General features: G+C 42.1%; 1 protein-coding gene and 1 long non-coding RNA gene across 4 annotated transcripts in view; one reads left to right on the top strand and one right to left on the bottom strand.

Annotated features, from left to right (window-relative positions):
- Positions 1-17,190, top strand: part of LOC105675890 (myoblast determination protein 1 homolog) — a 145,191-nt gene that overhangs the window by 121,293 nt on the left and 6,708 nt on the right. For 2 of the 3 annotated variants that reach the window (XM_067351849.1, XM_012373370.2), the window contains exons 1-3: positions 13,356-14,346; positions 15,486-16,195; positions 16,385-16,784. In XM_067351849.1, the coding sequence (XP_067207950.1) occupies positions 15,555-16,195; positions 16,385-16,778 (1,035 nt within the window). In that variant the 5' untranslated portion in view covers positions 13,356-14,346; positions 15,486-15,554 and the 3' untranslated portion in view covers positions 16,779-16,784. Of the gene's footprint in view, positions 1-13,355; positions 14,347-15,485; positions 16,196-16,384; positions 16,785-17,190 lie in introns of those variants that run through there. The other variant, XM_067351848.1, reaches the window with a different exon arrangement.
- LOC136998743 (uncharacterized) lies at positions 7,138-13,332 on the bottom strand. Its single transcript, XR_010889283.1, has 2 exons — positions 12,983-13,332; positions 7,138-7,633 (listed from the first exon to the last, which is right to left on the bottom strand). It is a non-coding gene; the product is annotated as an uncharacterized lncRNA (long non-coding RNA).

The following is a 17,190-nucleotide window of genomic DNA, read 5'->3' as shown; positions in this document are numbered from 1 at the left end:
TTTATTTAAAATATCGCTATTGAACCGTCAAGACATGTAACTCCGCTCTTAACATCTCACCTGATACACTCTTGAGACGAGAGATTCATGTAACGACTATAAATACGGGGTCTTAGTGGCGTGCGAACAGCAGGTGCACGACCTCTTCATGATCGCGCGTAACCGCTGCTCAAAACTTCTTGCCTTCTTCTCACCGCGCCCTACCCCGTCCCTTTCGGACACGTTCTCCGCGCGAATCCACGGGCCCATCGTCGGCCCTCGAAAGGGCCCGGGGTCCACTTCCGAATCTCGTGGTAATTAAAGGCTGCTGGCGGAGCTGCCAGCGGTGACATACACGCGGAGAATTTAATGCACGGTCATTATTGTCCTTAAATCGAGCGGCGTATTGCGCATTGCCGCGCGTCGCTCGCCGTGGTAAAATATGAAAATCGATTTTTTGCGAACGAATCTATCAATTACGCGGGCATCAGATTCGCATTAAGGCAAATTTACACAACTGAATCGTTGCCAGAAAAACACATTGGGTGGTGAATCTTTTTTATTTGAATATATGTATGTTTTGCCAGAAGTGGACTGCCGGATTCAACATAATCGCATAATAATTTATAATTTTTGTGCAAATACTTAATTTCTTTGGAAATTATATATTTACGTATATTATTATTACATATTTAACGATTTTTATTGTCAAATGCGAAAGCTGCGCATAATCTAATACTGGAGACTTTAATGCTACGTTTCGTGCAATGCGGGAAAGATGTTTAAGATATTTTTAGAGTTTGTGTACTTTTGTGGCTATATTTAGCGGCTGATTACTACTTTTATATTTAATTATTTAATCGTATCTCTTTAAATTAGCGGAATTACATACATGTTGTGGGAGTCCTGCCACTCGCCTTCAACTTGTGGAAGAACCGAGAAAGCGAGTGGAAGCCCCACCTTTGAGAACCAAAGGCACACCAGATTGTATTGGTTTCATTTTGTGGTTATGATGTTACCGAACCTTTCAAATTACTGCTTTACACTGAGAAGCTAAACTTTGTACTTGAATGAAAGCCGTAAACAGGATGCGGGAAAAAGAGGAAGAGTATTCAAGCGAGAAAAGCCGTGTAAAACTTTGATACAAAGTTGCACAATTCCGATATACAAAATTTAAATCAAATATTGTCTTCAATAATTCTGGAAATCAGACATCGATTGTTAAATTGGATTGCTAGCAAATAGAACCGTTCGTCATCTCTAAGAAGCTCAGGAAAAACTTACAAGCGGCCTTTTCACATAATTCAACATTTTTACTAAGAAAGAATTACCCTTTTGCTGTAATTAAATTTAAAAAAATACAACCATTTAATTTATATTTTTACTATAAAAATAGGATAATTGTTCTTTTTTGGCACACTGTAATAGAAATTTTGCGAGTAAAATAATCTTTCTCGCTCAACACGAATAACACACTGATATGAATTCTAGCATGCGAAGAACGGGAGACCAACACTGCCACTAATTACGTCAGCCAAAATAACAGACTTGGCAGTAATGTGAACGTTGTCGTAAAATTTATTTCTCCTCAGCGTGCACACGCTTTTGTGTCAATTTGTGTTTCCCACAATTATGTGAATTCCCTATTAAATTCTCGTAAATTACAAACGCGGACGCACGATACGTCGTCTCACGACGCGCATCGTTCCTCTTCTCGCTCAGGGCATCCCCATTACTTTTCTCCTCAGTATCCCACCTCTCTTCCGTCTACTCTCTCCCCCGCTCTTTGGGGGCTCTCAATCTTCCCCCTTTCTCGTTGCTCTCGCTTTCCTCCCTCCTCCACCCCTCACCCCCTTCCCCTTCTCGCACGTGCGTACGCGCGCGCGCGCCTTCGGACTTTTTTCCTGTTTTTACGCACCGCTCGTTTTTTCCCTTCCGAAATATAATTGGCGGTGCGATGCACCTGTCTCCCTTTCCCTCTCCACCCTCTGGCCCCCTCACTCGCCCGCTTCTCCAGGCGAGGACCGTGCGCTTGCCCCGCTCGCTCACTCGCTCCGCGAGTCCGACTTCGGCGAATCCTGGACGCGTGCCGGCAACTCGCTAACTCGCAGTTGCCGCAGACAGGAAGCGCTAATCGTCCGATATCTCGGACTTACTGCTTAACCCTTATAGCAGGCCCAAGTCTCGGGTTGCAGCGTAATAGACCGAGAGCGGGGTCAATTATTATCCACCCATTGGAATACATTTTTGTTTCAAAGAAAATGGAAGACTAACATGAAGTAATTGTTACTTGAGTAAACTACTTTATATTTTTGTCAAGATTGTACGACGCATCAGAAACGCGTAATAAATAAAATAGAATCGTACTTTCTTCGTTGATCGAAGAGTGCACTGCAAAATAATTTATATTTTTATATAAATTTGAAAAAATTAATTTTAATGCAATTTTCTTAACTTAAGGATTGATATGGTATCTCCAAGTTTCTCTTTGGATGGTTTGAATTATACTGAACTTTTCAATTTTATATTTTGTAAGTACGATACTTTTATCAGAGTTGTTTTATATGAAATGTGAAACAAATAAAAAACATATGTCATTGTACATTTGCTAGCTAAGTTACATGAGAAAAAATTATTTAGAGATAAAACTCTAGACTGATGTAAGCTACAGACAAAAATTACATCTAAATCTAATTTTCCGTTTACTGCTCTTTGCAGTCCTAGACAAGTCAACAAACCGATCGCCAGCGGAAAGTTGGCACAGCTATGCAAGCAACATCTTTGCGGATTAAACCAGACAAAAGAACCTGATCGGTGACTGAACTGAGCCTGTACATTGACCCTAAATCCTTCTTTTGCTGTTTGCATTACTGAATCTATTACCTTTTATACAAACGCAATTTATCACAGATACTAGAAAAAAAAATACTGAAAAAATAACAGGATTTGCAAAAATTAGATACAATCATGTTTTTTTAACAAATGCTGCTCTTGCGAATTTCAAAAAAGCAATCAGAATTTTATAAAGTAAGCATTATTTTATATCATGAGTTTTTGATACGTTTAATGCGGCGAACATTATTTTCACTAAATTCAATCGATTAAATCAAACATTAATTTGATAACGACTCATCATCCTTCTTTTATAACAAACCTAAAAGAGAAAATCTAGAGAGGAATTCATGGAGAATAAAAAGCCGTTCTGCTCGTTTTCTCCGAGAAAACTTTTTCAAAGAAACGGATTCGATCCCCGGGTGCCATCGGAAGACGGGACCATTTCTTCATCCAGTCTTCATCTTTTTTCTTTTTATCTGTCTTTCTTCTCCGTTTATCCCTAGGACCCGTCCTCTTGGTAGTCCGCAAGCTTCTTTTATAGCAAGTAGAAATCATCGGGTTCCTTTTTCTGTATTTCGCCCCACCCTCTCTGTCTCCTCTGTCCTCCGCTCTCTGGGAAGTATTCATCCATGGCTTTTCATACAAAGTGCCAAAGTGTTCCATTTCGTGTCAGATATGGAGATTTATTTCTATGATTGGAGCGCGTCTCTCTTTCTCTCTTGCTTCTTTCTTCCTCTTCTCTCACGTGTCATAGGATCACGATTATTCTAAAGAATCGATCGTGTCATACCGATACGCATTTTTCCAATGATCCCGTTGCTTTTACTGGCGTTGGATTCTTTCTCTGGCTTCTTTTTGTTCTATTTTTTTTTTTGATGTCATAAAACACACGAGAATTTCTTTTTAATTTATACGACTAAATCAAAGGTTAACGAATCTTTACTCGCAAAGATGACAATTACAAGTATCGTGTATCTCGATATGCCTCAACAATTCAGACCATTCAGAAAATAATCCCTCAATTGCTGAAACGTGTATTCCGTAAACTAATCGGTTTGAAATCTGCAGAGACATTGATAGCGCGCATGTAAAAATAATTAAAGTTTGAGCTATATTTATACAGACATTTTTATAAAAATATTTGCAAATGTTATTAAATTGTCTTTTTTTTTATTCGCTTTATTTTACATAATAAATGGTTACTTTAGAGACACCCTGTACATTAAAATATTATATCGCAATATATTTTATTGGTTACGCTATATATCATATATAATTTATTCACAATCTGTTTCTAGATATCTTTAGATGTCTGAAATAAATCTTCGTATAATTAGCAATTGGCGAACACATGGTAATAAATATTACAATAGATGCAAATAAGTAACAATGCTAGTGCAGTCGTTATTGTGCACCTAGCGCATTATAAAATCTCCCCTAAGTGGACCGGTGCATACATTATGAAAAGACACCAAATTCGCAATTTATGTCTCTACGTGGTATGTTTCAGTGTGCGTGTGCGAGAGCGCGCATGACGCGCCATAACAATTGTATCGAAGTGGCCACCACGTTTTTTGACAATAACAAACGCCAGACCCATGCGTTCCCTGTATCGAGATGCGCGGTACGATAAATTATGTATGCATATACACGACTAATGCAGACGCACGCACGCACGCATGCACGCACGCAAGTATGTAGGGGTGAACCGGGCATGGCGCGTCGGTTCGTCGGCAATGGCTAATCTCTATTTGCATCCCCGAATTTCGACTCGATCCAGAAACCTGACTGCTCCCCTGATTTTCGGCATTCAGGTGGCATATGTCGCCCCTACCCAGGACCCGATATACGTAGCCGTGATCCGGCATAACTGCACTGATATCGTATACCAGAGGTTCTCAACGAAAAACGCACTTTTTCAGCGCGAATTGTTCGAATTGTCAAAAGTCAATAACTACATGACAAAATTAATAATTATCTAGACTGAAAGTAATTCGCTTGAAAGTCGGGAATTGATTAAATCTCGGTATACAAAATGCGCGTCTTGCATTAAAGACTTAGCATAAAAAAAGCATGTACGTAAGAAACATAAATTTCGGGACAAGGCATTTTTAAATCATATTTATTCATTTTGTACGTAGCGCCCGTAGGCTCTTTGTGTCAAGCGTTCAATTTTGGAGTAACGCGCGACGGCGATGAAAGGTGAGCATGGGTTTCTCTAGCGACGGCAATAAATCAAAGACACTCGTTAGCGCATCGCGAATACATTAAGTGACACAACAGTTTCACTCGCGCATTTTCCCGACGTGGAACACAATATGAGATCCGTTGTCCTCGCGTGCGAACACGCATGTGCAGGCGCTCGTTCTGATAGACGAAGGGTCGCGCGCGGTACCCCTCGCGCACGAGCGCGGTCACGGCAGGGGCGATGGAACGAAAAAAAGAAGGAAAGGTGTATAGCAATTGAGAGGAGAGAGAGACGAGAGGCGGTGTCGGCTGTGGGGTCGAAGACACAAAAGAATAGCGTCGCATGCCACGGGAGTTGAATATCCACCCCTAAAATTCACTCTCCTGCGCCGCTCTTTCACGTGTGCAAGGTTGCCCGAACCTTACGAAACGTTCTTTACGATGGAAGACATGACGTAGCGACGAGTGAATCGATTTCTGAGTCAGGTCTCTCGATGAACAATCAAAGCTCCGCATATCTGATGTGATCGAGTGTATTTGTAGAATATACAATGTATGTCAACAATTATCAATATAAACGAATAAAATAGGGACCTATAGTGGTTCTTTATTTCATTAAAACATGATAGATACATTTTTTTTTATTTCTAAATGCAAAGATACTTCTTGTTATCAGTTGAGATAAGTCAGTATTGAAATATTGTTGCTGAAATAAAACATATACATATCGCAACTCCACAAGTGGTTGGTGATTGACGGGAGAACCACTGCGCACGTTATTGATGAGTGCCACGCAGGGTGGTTGGATGAGTCTCGGGATATTTTTGGGGTGGGCAACAGGCAAGAGCACTCGCGCGCGCACGCTCGTAGAGGGTGCCCCGAGCTTTTTCGGATCGGGTCGCCGCTCAGACGCACGATGCAATGCATGAAGAAGGGGAGGCCAGAAATCGAATGTGCCGGGGAGGGAGTCGGCGCGGGGAAGTACAGCGAAGAAGGGGGGGCGACAAAGGGGGTGGGGAAGAGGGAGGTAGAAACCATCTGCCCGCATATGTTATGCCCCGCGTATGTCGAGCCGCAAGCCGTAAGAGAGAACCGCTCGTCCGAGACCAGGAACCGACTGTCTGTTCGAGAGGAAGTCGGAAACGAACCCCGTCACCTCCCCCGAAATGTCCGAGGAAACGAGTGTTTTCGTAATTAGAAAATGTAGTAGGAAGGAAAATTGAGCCCGAGGGGTTGGCTCGTGTCGACGTAGACACGAACCGGCACGTTCTGATTTCGCTTTAGGGTCCATATTTCGGTGGCGCATGACTGCTCACGTATTTCAATTTTTGCTTCCTCGATGGGGTAAATTTTCAATAGTTGGTTCAAAAATTATTCAAGATACAAATTACAAAAGCATAGGTACAGAAAAGGATACACTTTTTATTAGTTACGAAATTGCTTCTTGATCATGCGATGTACTTGTTTTTTTTTTTTATTTCTAGAAAGTAGATATTTCTAGATATTAATTGTCTAAAATTAAATCTTGATTACACATGATTATTGTCATAAGAGCATAATGATAAATAATGTGCTATAACTGCGCAATTAATAATAATGAAAATTATTAGCAGATTCTCGAGAAATTATTACTCATAATGTCCAAATATCGTGACAAGAAGAAATCATCGGTTACTTAGTAATTGATTAATTAGCTAATTAATTATTTCAACTATATTCTCACAAGTCTTGACCCACTCGACGTGTGTCGACAGTGCGATCGATATTTCATATTGCTCAATTTCGCGGTGACTCCAGGTGCAAAATTGGTTACTCTCACCTGCATTGCATTGCGAGATCTGCAAGTCACAACGAAAATGCATTTCATTAACGACGCCGTCGGCCGTCTGTGTAAAAAAATTTCGGAATCACTATCAACCAATCGCGCCTGCCAATCTACGTTCTGTTGAATATTAATTTTTCAAACTTTGTTTGTGCGCTGGTATGACAATCATTTTTTATCCTTTGTAATTATCCGTTTCAAAGCGTTGTGCAATGCGCAATTATTTCAAGATATTGCATTTTTTTGTAAAAAGGAACCATTGCAAATTGATTATACATCTATCTATCTTTAAAGCAATATTTATTGCATTTGAATTATTTTGTTTATTCTTGTTTTTTTTTTTGTACCGAAAACATGATTTCGACGACAGCAAAATTGCAAATTTGCGGGTGATAGGGTTAAAGAGCACGCGTGCCCCAATTGGCCTGAGTGACGAAGAGTAAAGTCCAGGAATATCGTCTCGTTCCCTTTAAAGCTCAAAGTGGAAAACACGACACGTCGGCGATCGTTGCATTGTGATGTGCGGACCGAACGACGTACGAGATCCCGTTCGCACGGGCACGAAAGCGGACGAGGCAGGCACCCCAAAGTGCAGCTGGTCTCACGTCACTCGTTCCAGGCACACGAGCGAAGTGCGCTCGTCGTCATCGTCGTCCCGCTTGCACCATCGCTCGTGCGTATCTGCCGTCTCGCTCCCCTTCACCCGATTTCTTCCAACCGGCAGGCTAGACGAGGACGGAAGGTCACAGCCACGCTTCGGCCACGCGACTTCGACACAGAAGCCTCTCCTTCTTCGTGCGCTCTACATGTCTGTAAGTCGAAGGTTGTAAGTTATAGTAACCACATGCACGCGTGTCCCGATAACAATCGAAACGAGTCTTGCCGATAAGACGTTGCATACATTAGCAGGTTTCTTTGTCTCAAACAAGTTGCTGTGTATTAACTGTAAATAATATGATGTGAATTTCAATTGTAATGAATATAGAAAGTACATTATCTAGACAGCATGCACTTGTTCAAACTGATAAATTGAAATCTATTCTCTTAGAAATAATCAAAATAATCAAAATTATATTATAACGATACAAATTAACATTTCTCTATCAATTTTGTACCAAATTTTTTCCCGTCCCACACAATTTACCGATATCAATATTGTAATAATATATTGTATTAATACATAAACTTTTTCGTGACTGAAGTTTATGCTAATAAAAATATTAACGCACATTTCAAGTCACCCCAAACTGGACGCTTTCGATCTACGCGACATTCATGTGGCATTAAGTATGCGTCGCGCGAGCGGTGCATATGGCCTTTTCCGGGAGAAAACCGCCGACTACCATTTGATTACTATCATCGCCGCGTATCTTCGAAGGACTCGACAGTTGGCTCCTTGTCGCGAACGGTCGTGTCATACGCCTTCGGCGAAGCGATGCGTAAGTGCGTCGCGGTGGCATTTTCGCCGAGGGTCGGCAAAAAAGGAGCGTGAGATCCATCGGCGCTACGGATTAGTCGCCGCGCGAGTTGAACGGACTACGTGTGGCAAAAAAAAAAAAAAAAAAGACAGAAAGAGAGAAAAGGAGCGATTTCTTCTCGGCTCTTTTCTGCGCCCTTTTTTACGAACCCTCGAATCTCGAAGCAGGAAACGGCTTGAACTTTTTGCGCCTTCCAACCTTTTATTATCGAGGCGGCCTGCGTTATCTCAACTTTTAATGATTAGAAAAAAGAGGACCGTCTACTGAATATTTGCGCGTGAAGAAAAGATATACTTTTATCATTCTAACACGCAATCCCGCTGAAATGATTATTTCCTACTTCGAATATTTAATTATGTTAAAGTAGCAGAATCAATATTTAATTATAAAAATTATCTTACAATTAGTACATCATTGACGTGTACACATTGTAACATTATTGTACGTGCAACACTGCCATAGTTTCTTAAAGGAAAAAGACAGGAGCACAAATTGTCGAAAAATTCGTATTCTGTTACGCTCAAGTATCGTTTACAATCGCCAAATGCGAGTAAAGTCAGCGAGGGGTACAAGGGGAAAAGGGGGAGGAGAGAAAGATAGATCGAGCAGGCTGATCGTATAATTTTGCACATTGTAAAGCTGAGACCGTGGCGGGGTGGGCTCGATAGAGAAAAGGGGAGTAGAATTACCTTTCGCAGTTGAATAGAGCGCACCTACGTAGGCACGTAGGACGAATTGTATAGAAAAGCGTAAGTGCGCCTCAAATCAGGGTCGGACGACCGCTATATGCAATCGCTTTTGCATTATTAAGCTGCTGGCGCATTGTAAAAATACAATATTTGTATTACAGTTTCTTTCAAAGTTTATTTTTACAAATTTTGTGGCTCAATCCCTTTGATCTAAAACATACTATTGGCTAAAATATTTTTCATTTTAATTAATTGCATCTATTGTTAAGTAAATTATTTTTTAAAAGCCAACTGCGGCTTATTATTTAAACATGTAACGACAATTTTAATTAAAAATAGATGTAGGTGTATATCACACAGCTACTTGGGCTATTTTTCAACACGTGAGAGAGATATTTTTGATTACGTCGTGCGACGGTTATTAAACGCACGGCAGAACGGAAGTGCAGTTTGTTTGCTGGAAACACCGTTACTTCTCCGTCGAATTTACAGCTTCGAGATCCGTCCCTGCAACGGAGCATGGTGCGTAACAGAAGTGCGTAGGCATTGGTCGTGCACACGTGCAGGGGCACGCGTCATGACAAAGGGCCCGCACTGATCCACCCCCTTTCTGCCTCGTTTTCCTCCCTGCTTCCCCGTCGCTCCACCACCACCGCCTCTCCTCTTCATTCCACATCCCTTTCCTTTTCCTTCCACGTCTCCTTCCTTTTCCTTCGGCCGCATAACCCCGTCGACTGCCGCGGCAGTCCAAAGCACACCACTCGTCGCGAGTGTATTATTAGTGCTTTTTTAAGCACATGGGCCCCCGCGGCGCATTGGTCCGCGCCGCGAATTTCACGCATAATGCACATTAAAGTTACGCTCGCGCTGCGACTTGGCCGAGAATCGTCGATCCGAGGGACGTATTGCTTCACCCCATCGCACCGGAAGAACGAGTCACGTTCGTACCAGGCGGTAGCGATCGCGCACAGGCGAACGAGCCTACAACGCGTTGCACTCTTCACGATCAATACTTAAAAAGTAGGCAATGACTCCGCACTACATTCAAAAAATTTCCGTAATAATTTGGTTAAAAAAAAAATCTATATTTTTTTATAAGCAGAAAAATTTCAGTAAGTTATAAGCTTGCGCAGGACGAAAGGTCAGCGTCACGTTCCTTCGCGGTAACGCGATCAAACGGGAATCGCTGTTGTCCCAATAATACACGGCTATCAATAACGTCCATGGTTATCCCTTTAACAATAAACACAGGATATTAACGGGGAACCGATGTCACGCGCGTCTATAAAGGAGAAGCGCAACGGGACTGCCAATGCCAAGCCGCGCGTTCGAGGTGAACGAGAACCGTGGTCGAATTTATAACGAAATATATAGAGCGGCGACCCTCGCGAGAGGAGCTTTAATCTCCCGGTGCCGAGGGGCACCGAGGGGGCGCGCACGCCTCGGTGGAGTCCCAGTCGAGAAGTGCTCTCGGGGATTATGCGCGAGAACGGGGAAGGGAAAGGGGACCGCCGTGGGGCCCCACAGAGTTCCCCATTGTTGAGGATCTTCTCCGACGCATAATGCCTCCGGATGAGCCTGTAAACTTATCAGTCGGACGGTCGCGAGCGGCATCGATGCGCCGCTCGATAATGCCGAAGCGCTCCGTGATACACAGCGCGGCGAGAACGAGGCCGATCCGAGTGGGGCGATATCCCGATCTGGATACATAAATCGGGATCAAATCATTTTGTGTTGCGACACGTATTTTTTGCGCGCATGCGAGAACCTCGCCTCGCAAAGGTCGCGCACGCCTTTGAAAATACTCGATTCCATTCGCGCGCGGCCACATCAGATCAACATATCCGGCGATTTTACGAGCGCGCGTACTACGAGGAGCTGTCCTTGATTTCGACTCCACCCTGCTTGGCGTCGAGCTTGAACGGCGGACGCTCGGTGTGTGTTAGTCGCGCAATGATAATCGCGAGATTATGTATATTTAATGCGCAATAAGACGCAATGCTTAGGTACTACGCTCCGGCATGTGAGTGCCGCTTTATACTTCGCGTGTGATGCTCACATACTTGCATATCATACACACATTACGAAGAACAAAATTGCATCAAATTTTTGACTGCTTCCCACATCTTGTTTGAGGGACGAAGGAAATGTTCCATCATCGCTAATGAACATCATATGCGAGGATTGAGTGTTTTCCGTTTTCAATGAAAATAACGAGGAAGTGAGAGGATAAAGTATCGCCTGAGAAAAATTTCATAAATCACTGTCTAAACCGCTGTTAAAAGCCAGCTTAACTGGTGTCACGTGCAAACCGTTTGCGCACAAATTGCGTTAATCCTCTATGGGAAAAAGCGGATCTTTCTCGCATATGGGGAAACCACAGCGCTGTACCACGCTGTCTTCTCACAAATAGATTTCTCCCAGCTGTTGATAGAGCGGAAAATATCACTGTTCACAGCTCCCGTTCTTCTATCACGTAAAATCGCTCTTCAATAACAGGAAACCTAAAACTATTAATAAAATATTAACTTAGATTTACGAGATATGTGATATTTTTCATTTTAGACGTTTATCGCATTTTAATAAATAATTATTTGCTTTGGATCTGAAATTAAAATTTTGTGCGAGAGTTTGTAAAGGCTCCCCACTTTATGCGTATTATAAATTCGGGCCTTCGTTTTAGTCCTACGGTCGGTTTAGACTCTGAGATGCACAAATGCAGACTAGATCTAGGTCAAATCCCACCGAACCCTCCGGTCCCTTTTGGCATAATCAGTACAGCCCTCGGCATAAAGAGCTTTTTATCGCGCGGTTGCTTCTTAAATTATAATTTACGTATGCGCATAAAAATTACAGTCAGGTACACTCTGATTGAATATTCAATTCAATTGCAATTTTTTCGCAGCAACTTTCAACCGGAGCAATTTTCAATTGTTCAATAAGTATAAATACGTTTTAGTGATTCAAATCAATTCTGCTTGCTTCGCCTTCTCTCTATTTTTTCTTCAAGGAATATATTATAAATAATATTCTTAGAAAAAATTAATAATATATAATTTTTAAGATTTTCTTAAAATGCGCTCAAACACAAAACTTAAATAATAGTGCGCTGGTGGACGATTTTAGAACCGATGTTTTCACTTTCTCGAACAAAAATCATTTCGCATTTGGTGTGTCACTCTCACGAGTGTACCGCCCCGAAATACGAAACTTCCGCGCTGCAACGAGTGAGTGCGGTTCTTCCTGTCGTTCGCCACAATAGAAAGTATGCTAGGTAGAATTAAATTATTTATCAAATTTCTTTTTTTTTTTTTAATAATTGAATAAAAACATAAAAATATATACGCTCGATATTATTTTGGAGCAAGTGTATAAAATTACTATAACGTTCTAGCTGTATTAAAATTTTATTATCTCTATTATATTATAAAACGCGATATTTTATGCAGTTTTGCTGCAGCAGTATGTATATTTCTCATGATACATTCTATGGTGTACAATGGCAAAGATTAAAGCGTCCTGTTTGAATAGAGTGAAAATGCAAATCACGACGCATTTATTTGGCATGAATATCTAGCACGGGATATACGTAATCTTTGGTCGTTGTTCTGCCAAAATCGCAGTGTCCATGCAGGAGTAGCTTCCGTTAAATGCATGTGGTTGATGCGACGTAAAATGCAAATAAAACAAGCCTATAAATTTGTAGTGTTTCCCTAAATTAAATCAGTACATTGCAATGTTTATTAAAATATGCAATTTAAAGACTCTTGTTGACAAAGAAATAAAATGCGGTTTTACGAATGCAAATAAAAGCTGCTGAACAAAGATAAGCGCTAAGTAAATTAACAATACAAACATGTCTAGAATTGTATAATATTACTCGGCCGTGTCGGCGTGTGTCTATTAACATAGGGCAATAAGGACCAAAGTACATAATAACACGGCCCTTTTTAATCGCGTATCGACCGCCGTTCAATTACGCATTAGATTACCTGGATCACTTTGTCTTTCGTACAGTCTTCCGCGGCCGACGCCACCGGTACGAGAAGCGGTAATTGCGGGTAAGGTACGCACGCACGCACGCACGCACGCATGGACGCACGCACGAATGTGCGCCACGCACTTATTCGCCAGGACCGTAGACCCACACACGTAGTCGCGCAACCGGCACACGCTCGCTCTCTCTCCCCCGGCATATGGCGCGCACGGTCCCCCTTTTCAGTTCCGGGGGAGAAGAAACGAGGGGCTGCGGCGCGTGCTGAAAATCCCCACCATCTCCCTCTCGCTTCCTCTCTTCTCTTTTCTTTCATGTAAGCACGCAACAGCCCGTTTCGCTCCCTCTCGCCGTTCGAGAACGGGCGCCCTTCTCCCTTCTCGCTCCAACCCCGCGATCCAGCTCGGCGCGGTGCGGCAAAATGCTGAAACCTAACCCATCTATCGATGTCCGCGCTCATTCTCGACGCGGACGCCATGTAGTGCTGTAGCACGGTGGCACGATCGGCGATAGTGGTACTGTGCGGTGATACGCGATCGCGACGATCCACAGCTTCCGGTGAACGCGGCGAACGCGGCGAACGCGAGCTTCCAGTTAGTTTCAGAAACCGTCGCACCCTTAAGAGCAACCCTGAATCAAGTTTTTGTTACGCAGTTGCTCCGTTTCGTAGATCGACGTGATTACACACCGTTATTACACATCTGATCGTGCTCATGTGGATTGTTGTTGGTTATAAGTGAAGAGTGAAGATCTATAGAGTATCTGGTGTGAATGTAGCCGAAGTTCGGGTGGATTCTTTTTCCCACTCGCGTGTGTGGAACGTTCCAAACGTCGTCTTGTAGAAGAATGACAAATGTTAACGCTACAAATACAAGACAAATCAGTTCTGACGATCTTACATTGATATTAAAGACGTGTCAGAAGCGCATTGTGGTTATCATTCGCCTGGGCGATACATCGATATTAATCACTAACTGATTGAACGTCCACGGTGTTTTAAACGTGAACGTTTCGGAACGAGTGACTGTTACTATAGTGAGACCGAGTTTGCAATCGGAAATCATAATTTGTACTCATCACATGTACAGCATGCAGTAAATCAACGTTATAGAAGTGCGCGCGCGACAGCAACGCGTAAAAAAACCGCAAAAATATTGATGAAAGACATAGATGGATGAATTATTGAAATTCAAGTGCCTTCAATCTAGTGAGATTTCTCGATTCGTAAGATATTGTTATTTTATGAATAAAGGCGTTCACAAAGTGTCTTCATTTATGTTGTATGCGAAATTGCCAGACAGTTTCATCTTGATGACAAGCATTATACAGTACAACTTGCATCAGGCATTATCTTGATCTTTGGTGAGTATTCGACCGCAAAAGCAAATTATTTTCAAAATACGATATTTATCATAGCTTGTTGAATTGCAATTGGTATAAATATAGCAATGGCATACATTTTACAAATAGATTATTTTAAATCTTAGCTAAAAGTAAACCGAATCGTTTCATAATTGGTAGATCTGCGATTTTAATTCTAAGTCTCGCCGAAATGCTTATTCTAAATCACGATATTTCGGCAATCACCTGGAAATGAGCGATACATGTATAAAACATCGTGAACAATATTAAACATATGCTTCAAAAATATACTGACAATTTAAAGCAGATTTGTTTTGGGAGATCTGTATAATAGTTTCCGAGGAGTCGACGACCGTCGCGGAGAAGAATAGACGGTGACCTCATGCTTTACTTAAGCCATAGTGACCGGCAGCGAGACAATTAGATCTCGGTTCGGGTCATCAGCTTCGTGTATTAGTAGAGGCAGAAGCTATAGGCCTATCAGAGGCAAGGACTCACTGCAAATTATTTGTGGCAAAATATTTGCACATTTTTTTTTATTCCGGATGTAACAATTTGTTCAATGGTCAGCTGTAAGAAAAAAGAGAAATCTGACCAAAGTAAAATGCTAAATATTCATTAATTTTTCATAAGCTCAGATGTTTAAAATATTAATAATCACAGCCTCGAAATTTCAATCGTGTTATAAGCTTTTATAAGAAATATTGATTTATATTTTTTCGCAAGCGACAGGTTTGACCTAGATTCAAATTGACACTCAATCGCGGCGTCGTCCAACGGTCTGCATCGATAATCGCCTTTGTCTTCGGCAAGAGAGAGCGCGTTTTATTTATAAGTCCGGCAATTAGGCTCGTCCTCGACAGGCATTAGTGTCGTTTATCGACCGGTCGACCCCGCTGTCCCAACGCAACCCGTTTAATCAGCACTATTGTGGAAATTACTCGGCGCAACAATATACAAAACGCGACACTTTGCGGAATCTGTAATTTACCAAGATATTGCACATTCCTAGCGTGGATATAAGAGTACTATAAAAATCATTTGGTCTCGGTTTATTATAAATTATTAAACGTAACTATAGAGATCTCTAACTTGCTTAGGATACTGAATTTTTTAAGAAAAAAACAATATTTTTCTAGCTTAGAACAAGATTGCGAAACTTTGATGATAACTTACGCACTCTGAGGATTTATGACAAAACGTGCATAATGGCGACTATGGGGGTAACGGTGTTCTGCAACAGGGTGCAGATCAATAGCAACGATCAGGAACAATTGATGCTGTTGCGGACGTTGCAAGATAATGAGAACAACATCATTGGCAACCAACCGTTGATAGTTTCGAAAAACAGCGGCAAGAATAACGCAACGAATTCTACGACCGTACTACCCCCCTACGACCCTTCTCGACTGAAGAAGCACGGCAAGAATGGGCAACCGCCACCCGTTGCCGTTGCTCGGAGGAATGCTAGAGAGAGAAATCGCGTGAAACAAGTGAACAACGGATTTGCCACATTGCGACAACACATTCCGAGCCACATTGCCGCGGGTTACGGGGACAGGGGTAAAAAGTTGTCAAAGGTGGAGACCCTCAGGATGGCCGTGGAGTACATCAGAGGTCTTCAAAGGCTGCTGGCTGAAGCTGACGGTGTCGAGTACGATTCCAAGATCGCTGTCGGTGCACAGTGCGCTCCATCTCCGACTAGCAGCGTGATCTCGTCGAGTCACAATGGCTCTGGTGAAAGACTCGTTCTCGAAGACGACGTGTTAGCTGCCGAAGACGACGAGGGAGAACAACTGGAAGAGGAGGAAGATGGGAGCAATGCCAAATCAAAGATTGTATTAGCCAGGTAAATTTTGAATTCAGACGGTGACTAAAAAAGACACATCAGTAGGCAAAAACAATATTTCAAGAATAATACAGTTCAAACTTTTATTTTATTAATACGACTTTTTCCAATTATTGTATTTATTATTAATTATTAACACAAATTAGCACAATTAATTACATATATTAATTTCATTTCTATTTTTTACAGATTGTCTCCGAATCGGACGGCAATTTCATCTCCGCATGACTATTACGCATCCTCGGCAGGTGACGAGGAAAACCTGGAGCCGCGACCTATAACTGGCGGACAGAATTTTTCCAGACTGTCGCCAAATTCTGTGGCCTCGCCGCCGTCGGAATATTACGCTCAGAACGAGGAGAATTTGGAGCCGCAGATATTGTCGCCGTACAGCGGCGCCGGCGACAGCGAGGAGGGTGCGACAACTGTCTACACGACTAGCCCGGAGACCTTCTCCGGAGCCCTCTACTACAAACAAGAGATCACCGAGACGGGGGAATTCATGGACGTTGTCAGCTGGTGGGAACAGGAACAGGGTAGACTCGTTCATCAGCAGCACACGCAACGGCTGACGCACGTGTAACCGTAGGTGAGTTTCCGACGAATTTAATAGCGATCCGTCCTGACGCCGGATCTGCCGGTGAAAATAAATAAGTTTCGGGAAAATTTGCATAGAATGAGACGGCACTTAATAGCTATCTCATTCTTTAATGTTGTGATTACTATATTTGATTGACAAATTAATTAAAAATATTCCTTTGCTTTCCCTCGTAAAATTATTATTTAACACTACACGTTTTTAAAAGGTACATATTTCTTTTACTTTTATTATTATAAACGAATGGAGAAATGATTATTTATGGTAAAAAAATTTGCTCGATTTTAATACGCAAAGCGATGCCTGCAGTAAGCGAAAGTTCTTTTGCATGACAAATGTGGGAAGGGTGCAAGTGTCTGTTCAAGCGGGTGTCGCGACTTGCGTTTTTGATGTGTTC

Source organism: Linepithema humile, chromosome 3 (assembly GCF_040581485.1).
Source record: "Linepithema humile isolate Giens D197 chromosome 3, Lhum_UNIL_v1.0, whole genome shotgun sequence".
Lineage (NCBI taxonomy): Eukaryota > Metazoa > Arthropoda > Insecta > Hymenoptera > Formicidae > Linepithema > Linepithema humile.
The sequence above is the reverse complement of the archived record's forward strand: the minus strand, read 5'-3'. Positions and strand labels throughout refer to the sequence as shown.